Source organism: Lissotriton vulgaris, chromosome 10, assembly GCF_964263255.1.
Source record: "Lissotriton vulgaris chromosome 10, aLisVul1.2, whole genome shotgun sequence".
Classification (NCBI taxonomy): domain Eukaryota; kingdom Metazoa; phylum Chordata; class Amphibia; order Caudata; family Salamandridae; genus Lissotriton; species Lissotriton vulgaris.
Genome location: NC_141698.1, coordinates 447,712,316 through 447,730,905, shown reverse-complemented (window position 1 = coordinate 447,730,905; position 18,590 = coordinate 447,712,316). Strand labels below are relative to the sequence as shown.

The window sequence follows — 18,590 nt, the reverse complement described above, 5'->3', positions numbered from 1 at the left end:
GGGAAGGTATATTTCTTCACGAGCACTGCGGAGGCTAACGACTGGTTGGATACCTTGGGCAGCAGATCTCGGCAGCATACTCACAATTTGGCTTCGAAGAGAACTGGGACACTGAGACAGACACCCCCAGGAGCGTTGGCACTCCGGGGACAACCTGCCTGACTTGGGTGCCGGCCGCACTTTTAGAATTCTCGTCTACCCAGATGGCACGCTGGCTGACTAAAAGTGTGTGAGTCCCTCACACGCCTTGAAATGCCAGGAAGTACAGGAGTGATGCCTCTGACCGCGATCTGGAGTGATGGTGCGGTGAACACAGGGCCTTGGCACTGTTAACTGTTGTGGATTGAATATTCGTTTTATGGAACTCTATTATTCCATATAGTAAATTAAGCCCACTGCTGTTGTGCTAGGATGCTCAGGGACGTGATGAGTGTCACTGCATGCGGGGAATGGGTGACATTTTTTTCTCCTGAGAAGTTATGTTTCGACAGGTGCTATGAACATGATGTAGGTGGGAGTTTACTATGGGCTGTGGTCCTGCTGGCCAGGCTGAGTGTATCGGCCTCACTGGCCTGGTGAGAAGATGGGTTCCATGCAAGATGCACTTACTGTTGAGAAGGCTGTAGCTTCTTTGTGGGGGATGGGGCGGTGGGTCCTGTGCATTGGCCAAGTTGGGGGAAGGTCTTCAAGTTTGGATTCACTGCCTGAGAGGGGAGGGGGTTGCCCAACATTAAGTTCTTTGGGGAGAGTCAGGTTCATGCGACATGAGTGTAACGATTTACATGACCTAGAAGGCAAGGCTGGGAGAAGGTAGTTTGAGTATCGGTAGACTGCACTTTGGGACTTTCCTGCCGGACATCATCAATACCAATGTTTTGTGATTGGAAATTCATGACCTGGAACGTTAGAGGACTGGGTCACTACGGTAAAGAGTGCACTCTTATCTGTGTCGCCATGGAGTATCAGTGGCCTTTCTACAGGAAACCTACACGTGGTGAACCTGCTTGTCCTACCTACGGTGCAGAAGGCAGGGACAGGTATTTGCTACTACATATTCCAGCTATGCTAGCGGGCCCACAATTTGGGTGTCTCCCAGAGTTCCCTTTGTAGCTCAGGAGGTGAAAACAGACCCTAAAGGCTGTAATGTGATACTTACCGGGACGATAGATGCTAGAGAAGTGTGTCTGGTGAATGTGTATGCTCCGAACATGGATGATCCCGCATTTTTGGGCACTGTGCTGCATGCAGCCCTAGAACATGCACGTATGGCCCTAGTTATGGATGGAGACCTTAATTGTATGATTGATTGCTGCCCCCTAAAGAAAGACACTAAACCAGTGATGACAGGTGCACGTTGGGAATTGATGAAAGAATCGTTGCTTCAAGATGCTTGGAGAATACGCCACCTAGAGTAAAATATACTCCTGCTATGATCCTATTCCAGGGACATATAGCTGTATTGATTATTGTATTGTCTAATATCGGATGTGGTCCTACAGTGGGTGGAAAATGTTACATACCTGGCACTCTATATATCAGATATGCCTACACTATTGGTCACTTTCCTAATGCATGTACAGGTGTCTGCGGTGCCACTGTGGAGAATGAGTGAGGAGGCGTTGACAGACAAAGTGTTTGCAGGTGAAGTGGCAGAGGTGCAGGATCATTATTTTACTGAGAACTAGGAACTAGGGCAGTGCGTCCACTAGAGCCATGGACTGGGATGCAATGAAGGTCCTACAGAGAGGTGAAAGCATGAAAAAAACAAATGGGGTCAAACAGCAACTGATCAAAACTCTAGATGGCCTTGCAAAATGACTAAGGTGCCCTGGTAAAGGAATTGGTTGAGACCTCTCAGCTTAGCTGCATGGCAGGACTGTAAAAAAGAACTGCTTGACACCTGGGACAGGCTAGATAAATGTGCACGTTCGATTTTCAGGAGGAGACTAGATAGAGAGGGTGACTAGGCCAGCCGGATGCTTGCTATGCTCACCTGAGGCAAAATAAAAGTACACCAATAGTGGGGCTCAGGAACCGGCAGAGACGAATGGTATCCTCAAAACAGGAACATGCTGAGGTGTTTACTGAACACCTTCAAATGGTATACAGGGCACCATGTGTCGAGTGCCCTTGAGCAGCGATATCATAATTGGCTATGATCCAGATGCTAACTTTATACGGTGGAGATAGGGACAGGCTGGGTGCCCCCATTACTAAGGATGAGATAATAGCAGCAATAAGTGCATTAAAGATGGCCAATGTCCCAGATGGAAACAGCCTAACGGCTGAGTTCTATCACGCCAGAATGGAGGAAATAGCTGAGGGTCTGTTGGAGGTCGGCTCAGGAGGCATAAGAAAGGGGGTTGCTTCCAGCATCAATGAGGGAAGTGCTAATTGTAATGTTACCTAAGCCTGATAGAGATGGATCGGTGGTGTCCTCCTACCGTCCACTATCAATGCTCAATGTAGATGTAAAAATCCTCAGTAAGATATTAGCCACTAGACTGTTGGTTCATCTACCTCGGCTGATAGCGAAGACCAGTGTGGGTTCATCCTGTACAGGAATACTCTGTGTAACCTATGGCGACTGTCGCTGATATAACATTCAACCACTTTTTAGGATGACCAGTATGAGCAAGCTTGGGCTGCTGGACATTGAACAAGCTTTTGATTCTCTATCTTGTGAGTTTTGTGGAAGGTGTTAGGTATGGTAGGCCTAGGTGGAAGCTCAAAACAATTCGTAGAATTACTGTACAGTGTCCATACGGCAAGTCTGTGAGTAGGGAGAATGGTATGACAGAGCTTTGTACTGAACCAGGGCAAAAAAAACAAAAAAAGAGAGAAAGAGAGAAAGAGAGAAAGAGAGAGAGAGAGAGAGAGAGAGAGAGAGAGAGAGAGAGAGAGAGAGAGAGAGAGAGAGAGAGAGAGAGAGAGAGAGAGAGAGAGAGAGAGAGAGAGAGAGAGAGAGAGAGAGAGAGAGAGAGAGAGAGAGAGATTTAAATTACGTTTTAAGGTTTATTTGGACATATTGTTAAAAGAAAAACAACCTTCCGAACATTTTGCCTTAAACAGGGTGTAATGTTATCTGCATTTAAAAATGCTCCCCTATCATTCAACAACTATGGGTGGGGGCGTCCTGCAAAATGACAGAGGCACTGGGTAAACCTGTCCCTCTTTCTCCTAAAGAGGGACTCCTCAATATCTGGGGCGCCACAGACCTCACAGGGGTGGAACTCCAATGGGTGGCCCTGGGATTTCTGTTGGTAAAGCGTGCAGTGGCAATGCAATGGGGCGCCCCACAGCGGCCTCTCCTGGTGGGGTGAGTGGCTGAAATGGACAGATGTATTATAGCTGAAAAATCTGTATATAAGGTCAGAGGGTGCAACAAAAAATGGGACAAGAAATGGGGACATTGGAATGTGTATAGAGGCGAGATCTGTACCTCCCCACTGCCGACATGTCCATAGATAAGACTGGACCCCGACATCGTAATGTGCCTTGATTTAATGTCCTTATGTTTTGCCCATTATACTTGACTCTATATTGTAAGAGATATTGATTAGATGATGACTCTGTTTTTTCTGTTTTCAATAAAATATGATTTAAAAAAAAAATGCTCAATTCTTCTGTGAAATATAAATTGTTTATGTATACTGAAAATGTGTTCTAAGATACATTAGAAGTGTCAATGAATATCATTGAAGATTCTATGGTGATGAGATGGGAGGAGGCAAGTCAACGTCAGGGAGGTTAGGAGGAAATAAAGAAAGGGCTAGGGAGGGAGTAAGAAATAGAATCGCAATAGCCTATAGAAGCAAGGAAGAAGGGTTTTAGAGATTAAGGGAGTCATAGAGAAAGACTAAGATGAGAACCGAGGAAAATCTCATGGAGGGATAGCAAGAATAAAGGAAGGAAGTCAGAAGACCAGGACTGAAAGTAATGTGAGTGAAAGGGGAGAAGAAAACATAGGCAAGGTGAAGACTGGGAAGAGAATGGAGGAGGGAAAAGGCAGAGGAATGAGACAACAAACAACAGACAGAAAGTAAGATGGGGGACAACAAAGTTGACAAATGGTGGTAAAAGAATAAAAGAATAGAAGGAGGGTAAAGAGCAGTATTAGATATAAGGCAAAAGAAAAGGAGGAGGTCTAAAAGCAAAAAAGGGAAGGGGAAGCGGCAACATGTTAGAAATACCTAGGAACACCTTGGGTCATTTTCTTCTAGTAGTGTTAGGTGTCTCAGGCACTTCAAAACCACAGACATAACATGTATTCAGCACTTTCTAGCTTCCCTAAAACTCTTGGTAACAAAAACACATTTCAGAACTCTTGAGAACATCCAACTCATTCAAGTAGAGGCAAGTCACTGTTGTAGATAGCCCATTGCTCTTTTGTGTCCATCAACTAAAGAGGATGATACAAACCATTATTCAAAATTCAATAACTCGCGCTGCATTTTAAAAATATCTACCACTTTTTAGCGTTGGGTTTCAACCTCCTTTCACGGGTTTCCTGTGGCAGAAGGAACAGGCTACAGAGTTTGTGCCGATACCATGGTTGAGTTTGCAAAAACCAAGTGGGGATTGGTGGCTCTTTAAAGTAACTACTTACCCATGGGCAGAAGGAAGGCATTGTTTACCCTAGTACATTTGTTCGTCAACACACTCATTAGTCACAAAGGAAAGGATATGTAAGAGTGAGAGACCTTCAGTATTTGTAAAGTGATAACCAGTTCATTTCAAAACACTCATTGACGTTTCAGATAAAGGCCTTTATTCTCTGCTATTCTCCTTAGCAAACTTTCATCAGTTTATGGGTTTTTCTTACTGGTATGGTCACCCACTTTCTTTTTATTTGGTTTTATCAACGAGTTTCCCAGATTTGCTTCACCTGCTTTATAGGTTAATTCTGTTCATGTGCTTCTTTCCAAGCAACTACAACTATTCATCGGAACTCATTTACAGGCAACACCCTAATACAGGTTACTAACTTAATGACTATATATAATGCAGAATGAACCTATTTCCTTATATACTCTTAGCTTGCATTAGTCTGCCTCCTTCCCCAATTGGTACAGAGTAAGAAGAACATCAACACTCATAATTTACAGCTTGTTATCTGCATCTCTTACAGCTCGACTTCCTTCATGGTTCTGTCTGTAGAATAGAATGTCTAATGACTAGTTGTCGATCACAGATACTGTTACAATTCATCTACATCTGCAGGCCTGAGTTTCTGGTAGGAGACAGGAAGATGGTGGAATTAAGACCACAGGAAGAGTATAGGAAGGTATTGGAAAGTGGGAGGGACAGCAAACAAAGACAGAGGATGGTAAGCAATGGATTATCTTAAAATTAGGAATGTTGAGGAGAGAGTACATAGAAGAAGAAAGGAGGAGACAAAAGTGAAGGAAGGAACATATGAGTGAAAGAAAATGATATGGAGGACAGGTAAAAGTCAATGAAGGAATAAGAGTGGGAAGCAAAAGACTGAACGATGGAGGATGGAACCTGCTGGGGAGAGAAGATACACATTGATAGTTGATGTTACACTATAGATTCACAATTAGTTTCTCTTTTATCTTTCTGAGACAGATAAGATGTTAACCAACTTAGCACAAGAGTGTGTTGGCTAAACTTACTTTCAGTACCTAATGTTATACTATAGATTCAATATTATCGTTCTTTAATTCGTCTAAGGCAGATAAAGTGAAAAACAACCGGATTAAAGTAGTAAATAACACAAAAGTGTGCTAGGTAAGCTTGCTCTCAAAGCTCTGAATGTGGGTATAGTTCCTACCTGTCATTGGGTGGGCTGGAAGGTGCTGGTTCTGATGCTGAAGGCTTCAGAAGGGACCGCAGCTCTTGACTCTGCTCATCATCTTCATACTACAAAGGCGGAAAAGAGCATGATAAAAGTTCACCAATTATGAAAGCACTAAATTGAGACTGTATAAGATCAATCAACAAAATGGCACCTGAGCACCTTCTTAAGAAATGAATTTATCCAACTCCACTATGTATAAACGCCAAACATTAACTGCAAAGCAAGAGGATATAACTGATACTTTGTGATTTCTGGTAAATCTCTCTAGTCCACTGGGGCTCAATCCGGTTAGCTCTGCAATCTCTTGTTAAACATAGAAAAGCATTTTTTGTACTTGCTAAAGTCTGTAAAAGCCCCTTAATTTCAACCTTTTTATCCCGTTTCCCTCACTTTATCTTCCTCTTTGCACTCTGTTTTTTCTTTACCATTCTCCCAATATATATTCGATTTACTGGCTCTGCTCCTCTTCATTGCTGTGCTTTTCCCACTTTACAACCTCAGTTGCTCCTTGTTTGCTCCCTCCAGCTCGGTCTACCTTGTTGCTTTTTCCACTATCACACCTGCTGACTACTTCAGTTGCACTCATTAGCCAAACAGTTGTGTACTCTTGAGTCTGAAAACAACCCTCATTTTAAAGGTACATATCATCTCCTCTTTTGGTAACAAATTGTGCTTGTGTTAATTGTAAGAGTTTGTGATTTTTGTGCAATCTCTGCCACAATTAACCAAAGTTTACTGCTATAAAACCCAGTTTTCTCCTCTCCTCTCAATTTTCCTTCTTCCTACCTGCTCTCCCAGACACAGTTTATGGATTTGAAAACGGACCACATCTCTCCTCCAGGTGCATGCATTGACCTGTTGCTGGGCTACCTCTGGATGAGCCTGCAGCTAAGCCCAAGAGGCTTAGAAAAGGTCAGGTGACCTCCCCCGCAGCTTTTACATTTCCGGGCGTCCAGGCTAAGGACAGAGAAGACAAGGGATTTGCCTGTTTGGAGCTGTTCGGGCCAAGATCCAGAGATGCTCCCTGTTACAAATTCTTAAACCACTCTCCAAGACAGAGCCACCAACACAGCCATGCACACTAGGTCACAACAAATACATGCAACGCACTACTAGCAAACACATTTAATCCACAATTCATTCTCTCACCAAGCTCTAACCAGGTATTTAACAAACTCCCACATACCCTTGTGCCCCAATACCCATACAATCCTACAAAAAACAGAACTGTGCAGTACATCACAACCAAATACACATTGCGCCTGCGTGCCAATAAAAAAACACTTACACACTTATTCTAACAAACTCCCATCCTTTCTAAACAAAAACCTTTCACTTCCCTTCTGCCTTCTCGTACCTTTACCCTAGCCACCTCTCTGAACTCCTTCGTCAAACATCTATCAAATGGCATTTCCATGCAACCATCCTCTTCTTCTCACACACCACCAATGACAACTCTTTTAACACTCTGCTCCACCAATAATGCACATTCATCCGGCTATCCAGTCTACAACCATCGCTCAAAACAAATATTTTCCCCCTCCCATTGTACACAGACACTCTCTGATAAAATACAATATATCATGTGTTCTACTGTTCTGTGCATGTTTCTAACCTCCACATAGGGGTTCCAATGGGTACGAATCCCATATGTTACATTGTTCTGTGCGTTTCTAACCTCCACATAGGGGTCCTAATGGGTTCGAGTCCCATGTGTTCTACTGTTCTGTTCACGCTTCTAATCTTCACATAGAGGTTCTAATGGGTCAGAGTCCCATGTGTTCTGCTCTTCTGTTCTTGTTACTAACTTCTTATTAGGGGTTCTAACGGGTCCCTTGTTTATCACAGTTGTGCGCACTAGTTAGCCACACTCGTGGCTGTCTGTCCCTAGGCCTTACTGGCTGTATGGTTAGCAGTCAAAAAACATTTTTTCTTTCCCCTTGACTATGTTTGGGGTAGATGTTCCATGTTTCTGGTCCATTTATTCACCTGTATTTTGGGGAACGTCATTAATGTTTTCTTAAAAAAATTATAGGAGGATGATGGGTGAGTAATATATATTTTATGTATATTTATCTTTGCATCTCCTCTACATTGTTTATATTTCTTACTTTTACTTCTTGTTCATCTCCTGTATATTTTCGATGAATTTTTCTTTTCATATTCTCTTGTACTTTCGGTTTTAACTTTCATTTCATATTCTCTTGTACTTACTCTTGCATATCTCTGGTGCATTTTCTTCCTGCTCTCGCATGATTTTTTGGTATCTTTGCTATGATCCCTTCACGTTTGGGTTCACTTTCTTCTTGAGTTTTCTCTACTTTTCCATTTTCTATTTCTTGGAGTTCTCCCTGTTTAAACCTTTTTCTTCTTTGCGGTTTCTATTTTGTTTTATGGAAGAATGAAAGGTATGTTGTAACCTGTATTATAATTATCTGGTTACTTTCTGTTACTTCCTTCCTAGCTGCTCAGCCAGAGTGAATGTCACGCATGGAATGTTGGTGTCTTGAATGGAATGTTTGGGTGTCTGGATGCTTGAGGGTGACAGTTGGAGTATGGATTGAGCAGCTCACACTGCTCCTGGTGGGACTGCATCTCTACAACTCAACTACCTGTAATTGAACTCCATAAATCTACAAAAAACTACATCTTGGCTACGGACTTCGCTACTACATTCCCCTTCAACATACGCAACTCACCAGTCCCTCACACTCAAATCCTACACCTCAAGTCACTACCAACACATCAGATACTACCCCACAAAACAAAACGCACCCACATACAAAATATATCTGAACAAAATGTCACATTCAAATATTTCCCAACAACCCAACTAACCTACACTCATCCACCATTCTCTAACAAAACACAGTTTATAACATCTCTAACTCACTGTCTCCATGCAACAAATACACCAATCCATAAACACATGACAACACTCACTCACATGTCTTTCATCCATTGCTCGATTCAGTGCCATTACACATGACCCTTATATCCCAACACCACTTCTCACCCATACACCTTCTACCTACAACATACGCAAAAGAAAGGAACTCCACAACATTCTTCATAACCTTGTGTCTCCTTCTGCATCGCAAAACAAGCCTACCTTTCACATCATATCCACAGCCCAACCCCTACATTTCAGGCACACTAACCCCCACCCATACAAACATACTCAAAAACATGCGTTCTAAACCTTCTGAAGGAAAATAAAGATGAACAAATACAACACTTTCTCAGTCTCCCAATAATTAACACCACCACCACCAAGAGCAAACCAACCACAACTTCAAAAGACAATACTCACCCTCCTGCCGCACAGACTCACAACACCTCCAACATAGAGTCTTTCAGACCATCTAATGATAAATGCTTCTTCCATTAAAAAAAAAACAAGTACGGCATTTATAACCTATTGATAGATACAGAACCTAAGTTACTTTTCATAACTGAATCACACATGTAAAAAAGAAGGCGCCTTAGCTGTCATATTTTAAGAAATAACAAATCTCACCAAAGCTGAAGATGTTTCTTTACACAGATGTGAGCCACTTCTTGTCAGATGCAACCATACCCCAACCTTTTCATGTTACTTTCTCCTACTCTACACACCACCATCTAGTAATTGCCAGACATATTGCTAGATACAATCTCTAACATTTTTACAATATATTCAAACATAAACATCCTTGGTGACCTCAACATGTTGTTTGACAAACCTAATATGCAACACCCCAGACCCATCCTCACTGGCCTCGGTACACACAATCTACAACAATTCATTTCAAATCCCACATACATTGCTTGACACATATCAGATATCATCTTCCTCAACCCAGACCTAATCACGTTCCAAAGATCCATTTAGCCCTCAACTATATGTTGAATATGGAGGATTTGGAATACCGGCTGACCTACAACACAGATCCGGTCACCATGAATTCCTATGGATGGCTCCATAAAACCTTTGACTCCAAACGTGCTCTGAAAATATCTATGCATATTAAATGTAAACACAACTCTTGGATGAATGTAGAATTAAAAAGATAAAAAAACAATAGGTAAACTTCAGTTTAACTTTCTAAAAACAAACAGCCCTCAAGACAACATATGCCTACACTGACATAAAAGAATATTCAAGTCAACAATCGAAAAAGGCAAAATAACTATACTAGCCCAACCGGTTCCCTGATGAAAAGTGGGCTAATAAAGAGCTATATACAATTCACACATAATTCCATACGCCAAAATGCACAGAAGCTACCTACCCCATTTAGTAAGGATTTTGTAACAACTGAAAATTCAAACAACTAAAGCAATCATGATGAATTCTTATTTAAACAACAGAGCAACAATAACCCAATCCTATTTCCTACAATACCCTGCAGGGAAAGGCATGCACAGACTCTACACTGCTTGAAAAAATTATCACTAACTGAATTTCTGGATCTTGTCAAAGTGAGCACGCCAGCAACTGGACCCTCTGACTCTTGTCCACCTCAAATCTTCAAAAACGTTCTATCAACTTCAGCACCCACCTCAGTCAGTACACTCATCGAAAACTCCTTAGCTACAAGACTTTGAAAAAAGGCATACATGCGCCCATTATTTTAAAAAAAACCTTTCCTGGACCCTTTATTTAAAAAAAAAAACTGGACAATCCAGTCCCGACAACTACAAACTCATGGAAAATGGACCATTTATGGGCAAATTTATAGAAATCGCTGCTTTTGCCCATATGTCACAGTTCATGGAAGACAATTCCATACTTTCCAACTTCCAAACTAGATCTGGATCCGTCCAGGAAGAGGCACGGAATCTGCCCTAATCTCTGTATGGGATGACCAGAATGGTGTTGTTGCCCTTCTTCTCTTTGACCTTTCAGGGAGCAGGACACCGTGGATCATGGCACACTAACACAAAGACTTGAGCAAACTGAAGTCGTGTGCACACTCCCGCTTGGATCACATTGTACCTATACAATAGAATAAACATATAAACACCGGAGTCTCTTTTTTTAAACCATACAGAATTAAAGCAGGAGTCTCTCAAGGCTTTATTATCTCACCCATGCTTTTCAAATTCTATATGAAAACATTACCAGGTCTGATCAATGGTTTAGACTGCACCTGCTATAAATATGCAGATGACTCTCAATGAAAACACTGCGACGGATCTTAAGTACCCAGGATTCCCTCATATATTTCAAGCTACTATCCCTCTTGTCCATTTCAAAACTGGATTACGCCAATGGTCTGTACCATGGCTAACCTTTATCAAATAGGAGAAGATTACAGAGAATTCTGAAAGCCGACGCTAAACTCCACCTACATGCTGTAGTAAAAGAGGAACTCCTGTGGTTTGGCACCCTATGATGACCTTCAACTATCTTCATTTTAATTGACTTTAGTGTGTTACTTTACCCTAGCCGGGATATACGAGACGATCCTGCATACGCCTGCTTCTCTTCTCTCTTGTAATCTTGCTGTCTTTTAGTGGGAGCTGTCACGGAGTGGACAGCCTTGCCAAGAGCAGAGCGTGTGGGATGTGCATTTGAAAGCGTGAGAGGGAGAGAGAGGTGTGGAATGTCGAAGTGCAGTGTTGTGAGCGATGGTGCACACATGTGCTTGGTGTTGTACATTGAAAGATAAAGTATGTGATGCTATAAGTAGTTGTGCAGAAATGTGTATTGCGTTGTACAGTTATGAGAATTATGCTTACTATTGGCTTTTACATGGCCTCATGTCGTCTTGTTTTCTGACGTTGCCTTGCTGCAGTTTTCCTGCATGCACAGTAATGCCTGCAAGTTGTATGGGTTATGAGAATTATGAGTGCTTACTATTTGCTTTGACATGGCCTCAAGTCATCTTGTTTTCTGACTTTGCCTTGCTGCGGTTTTTCTGCGTGCACAACAGTGCTTGCAAGTTGTTTGGGTTTTGATAATTATGCTTACTCTTGGCTTTGACGTGGCGTTATGTCATCCTTTTTACTGACTCCATTTTATGAACTGAAGCCGTTTTCTGTGCTCGCACTTAGCTGCAAAGTGGGAGGGGGCATGTTTCTGCTCTTCACTTGCTTTTCGCTTCTCACTGACCTGAGTGAACTGGATATTATCTGTGGTATGTGCAACTCTGCCTCGAAGTCAAAATACGTGAGCTTGGCCAGCCTCCGTCTTGGCCTTGATGCAGACTGGTACAGCCAGCTAGGTCTTTTCTAATGAGAAGGGGGCAAGGTTTTCTTGAAGATTCGCCTCATGTTTAGTAATGGTATTTAAGCTGGGAACATTCGAAGGCCAGGAACTTGAGTCCTGATTGAACTCCTTCCTGGGCTGTTGACGGACTTCCCCCAGCTTGAGTTGGCAAGGATGATGCAAATTCAATCGGTGAGGTGTTCCTAACCAAATACATATACATATATATATATATTTTCTACTGTTTGCTACTTGTATATACTGCATTCTATTTCAATTGTTCATTTAATTGTTCACTTGATGTTTGGGAGTCTGCAATTACTGATATATTCGGCCTGCCTTTCTAAAATATTGCATAAATAAACTTGTGTGTTATTTTAGTATGCACCTGGATTTGTTTTCTTACCTCGCCTTAAGGGGGGGGTGCTGGGTCTTTGCCTCATCTTTTGGGAGTGTTGCTCAAAGTGTATTATTTAAAGGTGCAGTGGTATATTTGCCTCCAAAGTGGGAGTGCAGGGTTTGGGTGTGGCTTATTGGTGAGAAGTCACATTCATTACACATGCAAACCCACAAGCCCACATCTCCCCTGCCCTGAGGGGTTCATTCTGGTTACCAGTTGCATGAGGATCCACCTTCAAGCTTGTTCGTATCACACCCAAAGCAATACAAGGAAAAGGATCACTCTTCATCAGGTAACAAGTCAACACATACATCTAACAAAGGAACCTACCCTCAAGAATAGTTCTCTGGCTCAACATTTCCAAAATACAAGAAAGAAACCATGGGTGGAACATCCTTATCTGTTCAAGCAGCCAAATTACGGATGAAATTTACTACCCACACACACAAGATTAGCTGAAAACCAAATTATCTTAAAAGGATTAGTTCAGAGATGGCTGTTCCTAACATGACAACTATACTCACAATAGAACATTGTAACAAAACAGTATACTCGGACATGACAAACTATAACTTCTCATGGTATAGAGATGAAGTTGTTGTTGTACATGTGTCATTGTACAATGAACTATGCTTTCTGTTATAAGCAGATACATTTAGGTAAGGGACAAATATATATTACACCACAAGATACATGTATATATCAAAATAGGGTTTCACAAATGCAAGTTAGAACATGCTAGGTCGTAGCCTTAACTATCTAGTTAGCTGGGAAAGGAAATCACTTACAGCAACTCGCTCACTGAAATTAAAAACTAAATTTTTAAACTCTGCATTTTATAGGCTCTTTAAAGAAATATTGAGCCACATATTTATTCCACTTCTAGTTCCAATTAGAACAAAGCTTATGCTTGCACTGGTGTATGGTAATAATGCCCACACTGTCAGATTTTCCAATTGGTTTGTTGTAGCACAATGCCGCATCTTCACGTTATTATTTACGGTCCTGAATTCCTTGTTGCATGCCCAAATTAAACTAGAGTTTTGTTTTTGATAATCAAGTTTATTAAATTTTTGCAGATCAGAAAACATTGGTAGCAATCAGACACGTCACACAGATACATATTATTAAGGGGAATATGATTTAGACTCATTTGATACTTGAGGGCGAAACTCTGCCCTCGCCCGTTGCTCCCCACATACCCAATCATTTGGAGCCTTCACACTGGAGATAAATTAAACCATTTGCCCCATATTTTGCCAAAGAGTTCTGGGCAACCCCGGGCCTCGAAGAGGGGCTCTTCTTGGGTGCCACACCAGTCCACCCCCGCCTCCAGCCCCTCACGGTGGGCGGCTTAGCCTGGGACCAGAGCGCAGTGATATCACGCTTTGCTACAGCCGTGCCCAGAAATCGCTTGTTGGCCCGGGATCCATCAAGGCCATCGAACACTCTCAGGATAAGGTGTAGTGGATCGTGGGGGACCTCCCACCCCAAGTCTTGTGTAAGTTCCCGCTCTACCCCCGCCCAGAACGGCGCTAGAGCAGGGCATTACCACAACATGTGGTAAAAATCGTCTGGGGCATGGCTGCAGCGAGCGCGGGCATGCTGGAGAGGGCTGTAGGCGGGCTCTGAACATGCGTGCCGGGGTGAGGTATGCCGTGTGGTAGTAGTAGAGTTGGACTAGACGCAACTTGGAGGAGGTCGTGGGGGTCTTGGGTGCCATAAGGGCGTCCCTCCAATCCGCGTCTTCCAGGGAACCCAGCCACCCCTCCCACCGGGCGCAGAGCGAGTCTAAGGACGCGCACCGTTGTTCACCAAGGAGCAGTAGATCCTTGACACCCCCCTTCTGCCCAGGTTTCCCATCATCACTTGGGCTTCCAGGGGACTAAATTCAGGGAAGGAGGTGGGGGAAGGAATGTGGGCTTGGAGGGCGTGCCTCAACTGCAAGTATTTGTAGAATTGGGAGGCCAGTCAGTCAGTCAGTCAAAAATACTTTTATTTGATCTCGTTAAAAATCATAAAAGAATGGAGAAAGTTCAATGATACAAACATGTAAAAAAAAAAAAGAAACAAGGTTACTTAATTGGATAAAATGTTGAGGGTTAAAAAGGAGCTAACAGAAAAGAAATGAAAACACAATGCTGTCATGACCTGAATAATCGTCCATAGAAAATACATTAAGTAAAACTTTCATGTTAAAAGAAGTTTTGAACAGAGAGAGGCGATGCTGTACACCGGGGGCCCAGAATTTGTGTTAATGCAGGGGATGAACAAGGGTCCAAGTGGTCTAAACTGAACCACTCCAGTTCATTCTTGTTTGTTGTCTAATTCTTTGGCTGCCATTTTCCAAAGCATAATGGCTTTGCAAGAAAGTTCAATGGAGTGGCCTCCAAGACAATGTATAACTGCCGCTCTGCATGTCCGTAGCTGATTTTTTATCAGCAACTTGCGGAGGACCCTTTTCCGAATTTCTAGTAGTGTAGGGCAGATGCATAGTAGGTGTAAGAGGCTCTCTTCTCCTTGTCCGCACAGCCGGCATTCTTTTGTTGACCATACTAGTTTCCATTTTGGGGTTAGGTCCTTCGTAGGGAATGACCCCAGTCGTAGCATGGTCAGATAGTGTTTTTTATGTTGTGAAAAATGGTCTAACAAGTATGGTTGTGGTTTGAGCGACTGGTAAGAACTAATCACTGCCCAAGCGTGTTTTTTCTTTGAGAATGCAGTTTTATCCATTAGCTGTGAAATTTGTTTGGTTGCGCTGTTTACTGCCTTTTTGAAGCCAGAAAAAGGGGTGTTTGTATGCCATACCCCTTCGAGGTGTAAGTCCTTGAGTGAACCTTTTAGGACCGTGACGATGGAATTATTTAACATCGCTTGCTTTTCGATTTCTTCCCAGCAGGAGTGGGCTAATGTGTTATCTTCTGCTTGCCTCATCCGCCAGTAGTATTTAATGACCGCCCCTTGTCTGGCTGGTTTCTGATTTTTTAACCCGTATTCCAGTCGAATCTGGGCTTGAGAAATGTGCTGGGGGATTAAGAACAACCTCTTGAAGAAGCTTGATTGGGCTTGATTAAGGGCGGCTGCGTCTATTGTATGCATTATTTCTGACCCGTATGATATGGTTGGTATAAATTTGGCTGCGATTACCTTCAACACATGGCCTGTTGAGCTGCCTTTTAATTTCCTTTGTAAAGTTTTAAAGGCGTAGAGAAGTTGTTTTGCTTTCGTTCTCACTTGATTCAGCTGGTGTTTGAAGTTAAGGTTTTGGTCAAGTTGAAACCCTAGATATTTGTAAGATTCCACCTGGGTTATTGGTTTGCCACCCAGGTTCCAGATGAATTTGCCTTTTGACCCTTTTTTATGATGTTTTGAGAAGCACAGCACCTTAGTTTTCTTGCGATTGATTGTTAATTGGGATGCAATGGTGTATGCTCCTAGTTGGGTCATTGATCGTTGAAGGCCTATCGGTGTTTGCGATAGAAGGACGATATCATCTGCGTATTGAAGGCTGGTGATTGGTATTTTGCCCAGTTTTGGGGGGTCGGTTTGGACTTGTTGAAGGTATTTCTCGAGGTCGGCGGTGTAGATGTTAAAGAGGCAGGGGGCCAGCACGCACCCCTGTTTCAGCCCGTTTTTAGTTTGGATCTTACTTGTTATGCTGCACCCGTCTCCTTTTTTGATTTGGACCCATGTATCCGAGTAAAGGTTGATAATTGCCTCCAAAAGTTTTGTTGGTGCGCCCAAGCTTTGCATTTTGGCCCATAGCTTTGCCCTCTGTACTTTATCAAATGCTGCTTTAAGGTCAATAAAGCAGGCATAGAGGGAGCGGGATTTGGCCATGGCTTGATTGGCAAGGAGTGTGACCGCAGAGATATTGGTGAGGGTGCCCATTCCAGGCCGGAATCCTGTTTGTGTGTTTGGCATCAAGTTTGTGTGGCTCACCCAGTCTTCTAACTCTGCCAGCAGGTTGGAGGCGTAGATTTTGGCTTCAACATCGATGAGTGCGATCAATCTGTAATTGGCAGGATCTGAACGTGGACCAGATTTATGTATAGGATTAAGGATGCTTCCTCTCCAGGAGTCTGGGATCGTACCTGACAATAGTGCATGTGTGAATAATGGAGTAAGGATATCAGACCAGAATAAGGGATCATGCCGGAATAATGCGTTAGGCAATCCGTTAGGTCCTGGGGCTCCTTCAGGCCTTAGATTTTTTATGGTTTTAAGGACCCGATCTTGGGAAATCTGCAGAGGTGGTTCTGACAGTTCGATTGTTGGTGTATCATCAACTGTTTCTGCAGTGGGGGTTTCCTGATTTGTAGCTCCTGAGGGTAGGGTGTCATTATATGTTTGCTCGATGTGTGCTTTCCAAGTGTCCTCCATTACGTCAGAGTTGAAGTGCCTGTTCTTGCCGTTCGATAGCTGGTTGATTATATCCCAGAAGAGCTTAGAGTCTTTTTGGTTGCTGGCATGGAGGAGTTTTGCCCAGAGTTCTTCTCTGAAGGCTTTCTTGGCTGCCTTGGAGTCTCTTTTGAGGTCTTTTCTTGCTTTTGATATTAGTGAGAGAATGTCCTGAGTAGATTCTGGGCCTCGAGTTCGCAGATGCCTTAGATGTTTATTCAATTGGTTTTTTTGTTTCCTTAAACTGGTGGTGAACCACCCTATCCCTTCTGGTCTGCCTGGTTTGCAGCCATTTTTTGAGAAATCTTTGTTTAGGTCTTGAGCAAAGATTTCCCAAGCCTTTATGCATGATGGATTGACTTTAAAACTCTCCGAAAGGGTTATGCATGTGGCCATGATGTCACCGATATTTTCCTTTTTCCAAATTAGACGTTTCAAATTGTAACATTTTGTGAATTGGGACATCTCTTTGTCTTTTGCGGGGTCGGCCATATTTACGAGTAAAGTGAAGGTTTGTGGGTGATGATCGCTTTCTGACCTATCTTTTATTTCAAAGTTTGTGATGTGGGGAAGAAGGTCTAGGTTTGATAATGAATAGTCAATGATGGAGCATGTTCTCTGCGTTACTCGGTTATATGCTTGGTGGCTCTCTGATGTCACTTGTCGGTTTAACACGCCCAATGATCTTTCTTCCAACAGAGAGGCACATCTGTTACCATGTGTGTCACGTTGTTTGCTAGGTGGAACATGGCCTGTTGGACTATCTTTCCTTAGATTTTGTAATTTCATGTTGAAATCTCCTGATAAAATTATGTTGGAGTGTGGGTGAGCCAGTTTTAATGTATCCAGTGTTGCTGCTAGAGTGTCAATATTCAATCTCTTTTGTTTGGATGATGGGTGGATGTATATATTCAATATTAGAAGGCTACAGAAGGTCGGGGCTGTTAATTTGATACATAACATCCATGTTGTATCTAAATCTACTTCCGTGGCCTGCCAGGAGATGTGGGTCGAGACATAGATTGAAAGCCCTCCTTTAGCTCTACCATATTTCGAGTCCTTCTGGGCCGGGTTAAGATATTCTTTGTAACCTACTATTGGTGAAGGATTTGTTTGCCATGTCTCTTGGAGAAGAATTAAATCGTGTTTTTTGAGAAATTCCATGAAGTCCGGATCTTCTAGTTTTGAGCTCAGGCCATTTATGTTCCAAGAGCAAATGTTGCACCCGTGGTCTGTTATTTTTGCTTTGAAAGGGTTTGTTCATGCCGTGCATTGGCGGGTTCCAGCTGGGTTCTGTTTCCTTTGCCCTGTGCGTTTTCCTGCTTCAGGATGAACGAAGGTTATGGTTATTTTCCTCCCGTCTTGATCTTTGCCAATTCTTGGGCTTTGGTGTTCTGGGCCTTTCGCACCTCTCAACAAGCTCTCTGATGACTTTAGTTGTTGAAGTGGGGTAGGATAGCGGGCAGGCGTTGGTTTTGTTAGTTCTATACCCCATTTGGCAAATAAAACCTGCTGCTGCCAGATTTGCTCTGTGATGGAGTTATCAGTAAAGCTTACTATGGTGATTTCTCGACCGGATGGGTCGGGATTAGGGCTGAATTCGACGCTTTCAAGGTTCTCCGTCTCAATATGACGCAGGGACGGGAGTGCTTTGAGCAGTTTTAGTATTACGCTTTTATTAAGGATGTCATGGGTTCCCCTCGATTCGAAATGAGGGATGAAATGCAGCTTTTTGTAGTAACAGTTATTGCTGTCGGAAAGGAACAGCT

General features: G+C 42.8%; 1 protein-coding gene across 1 annotated transcript in view; it reads right to left on the bottom strand.

The window, feature by feature from the left end:
• Positions 1-18,590, bottom strand: part of TELO2 (telomere maintenance 2) — a 603,857-nt gene that overhangs the window by 370,205 nt on the left and 215,062 nt on the right. Inside the window, exon 10 of the mRNA XM_086941299.1 lies at positions 5,798-5,886. Within this exon, the coding sequence (XP_086797425.1) occupies positions 5,798-5,886 (89 nt within the window). The remainder of the gene's footprint in view (positions 1-5,797; positions 5,887-18,590) is intronic.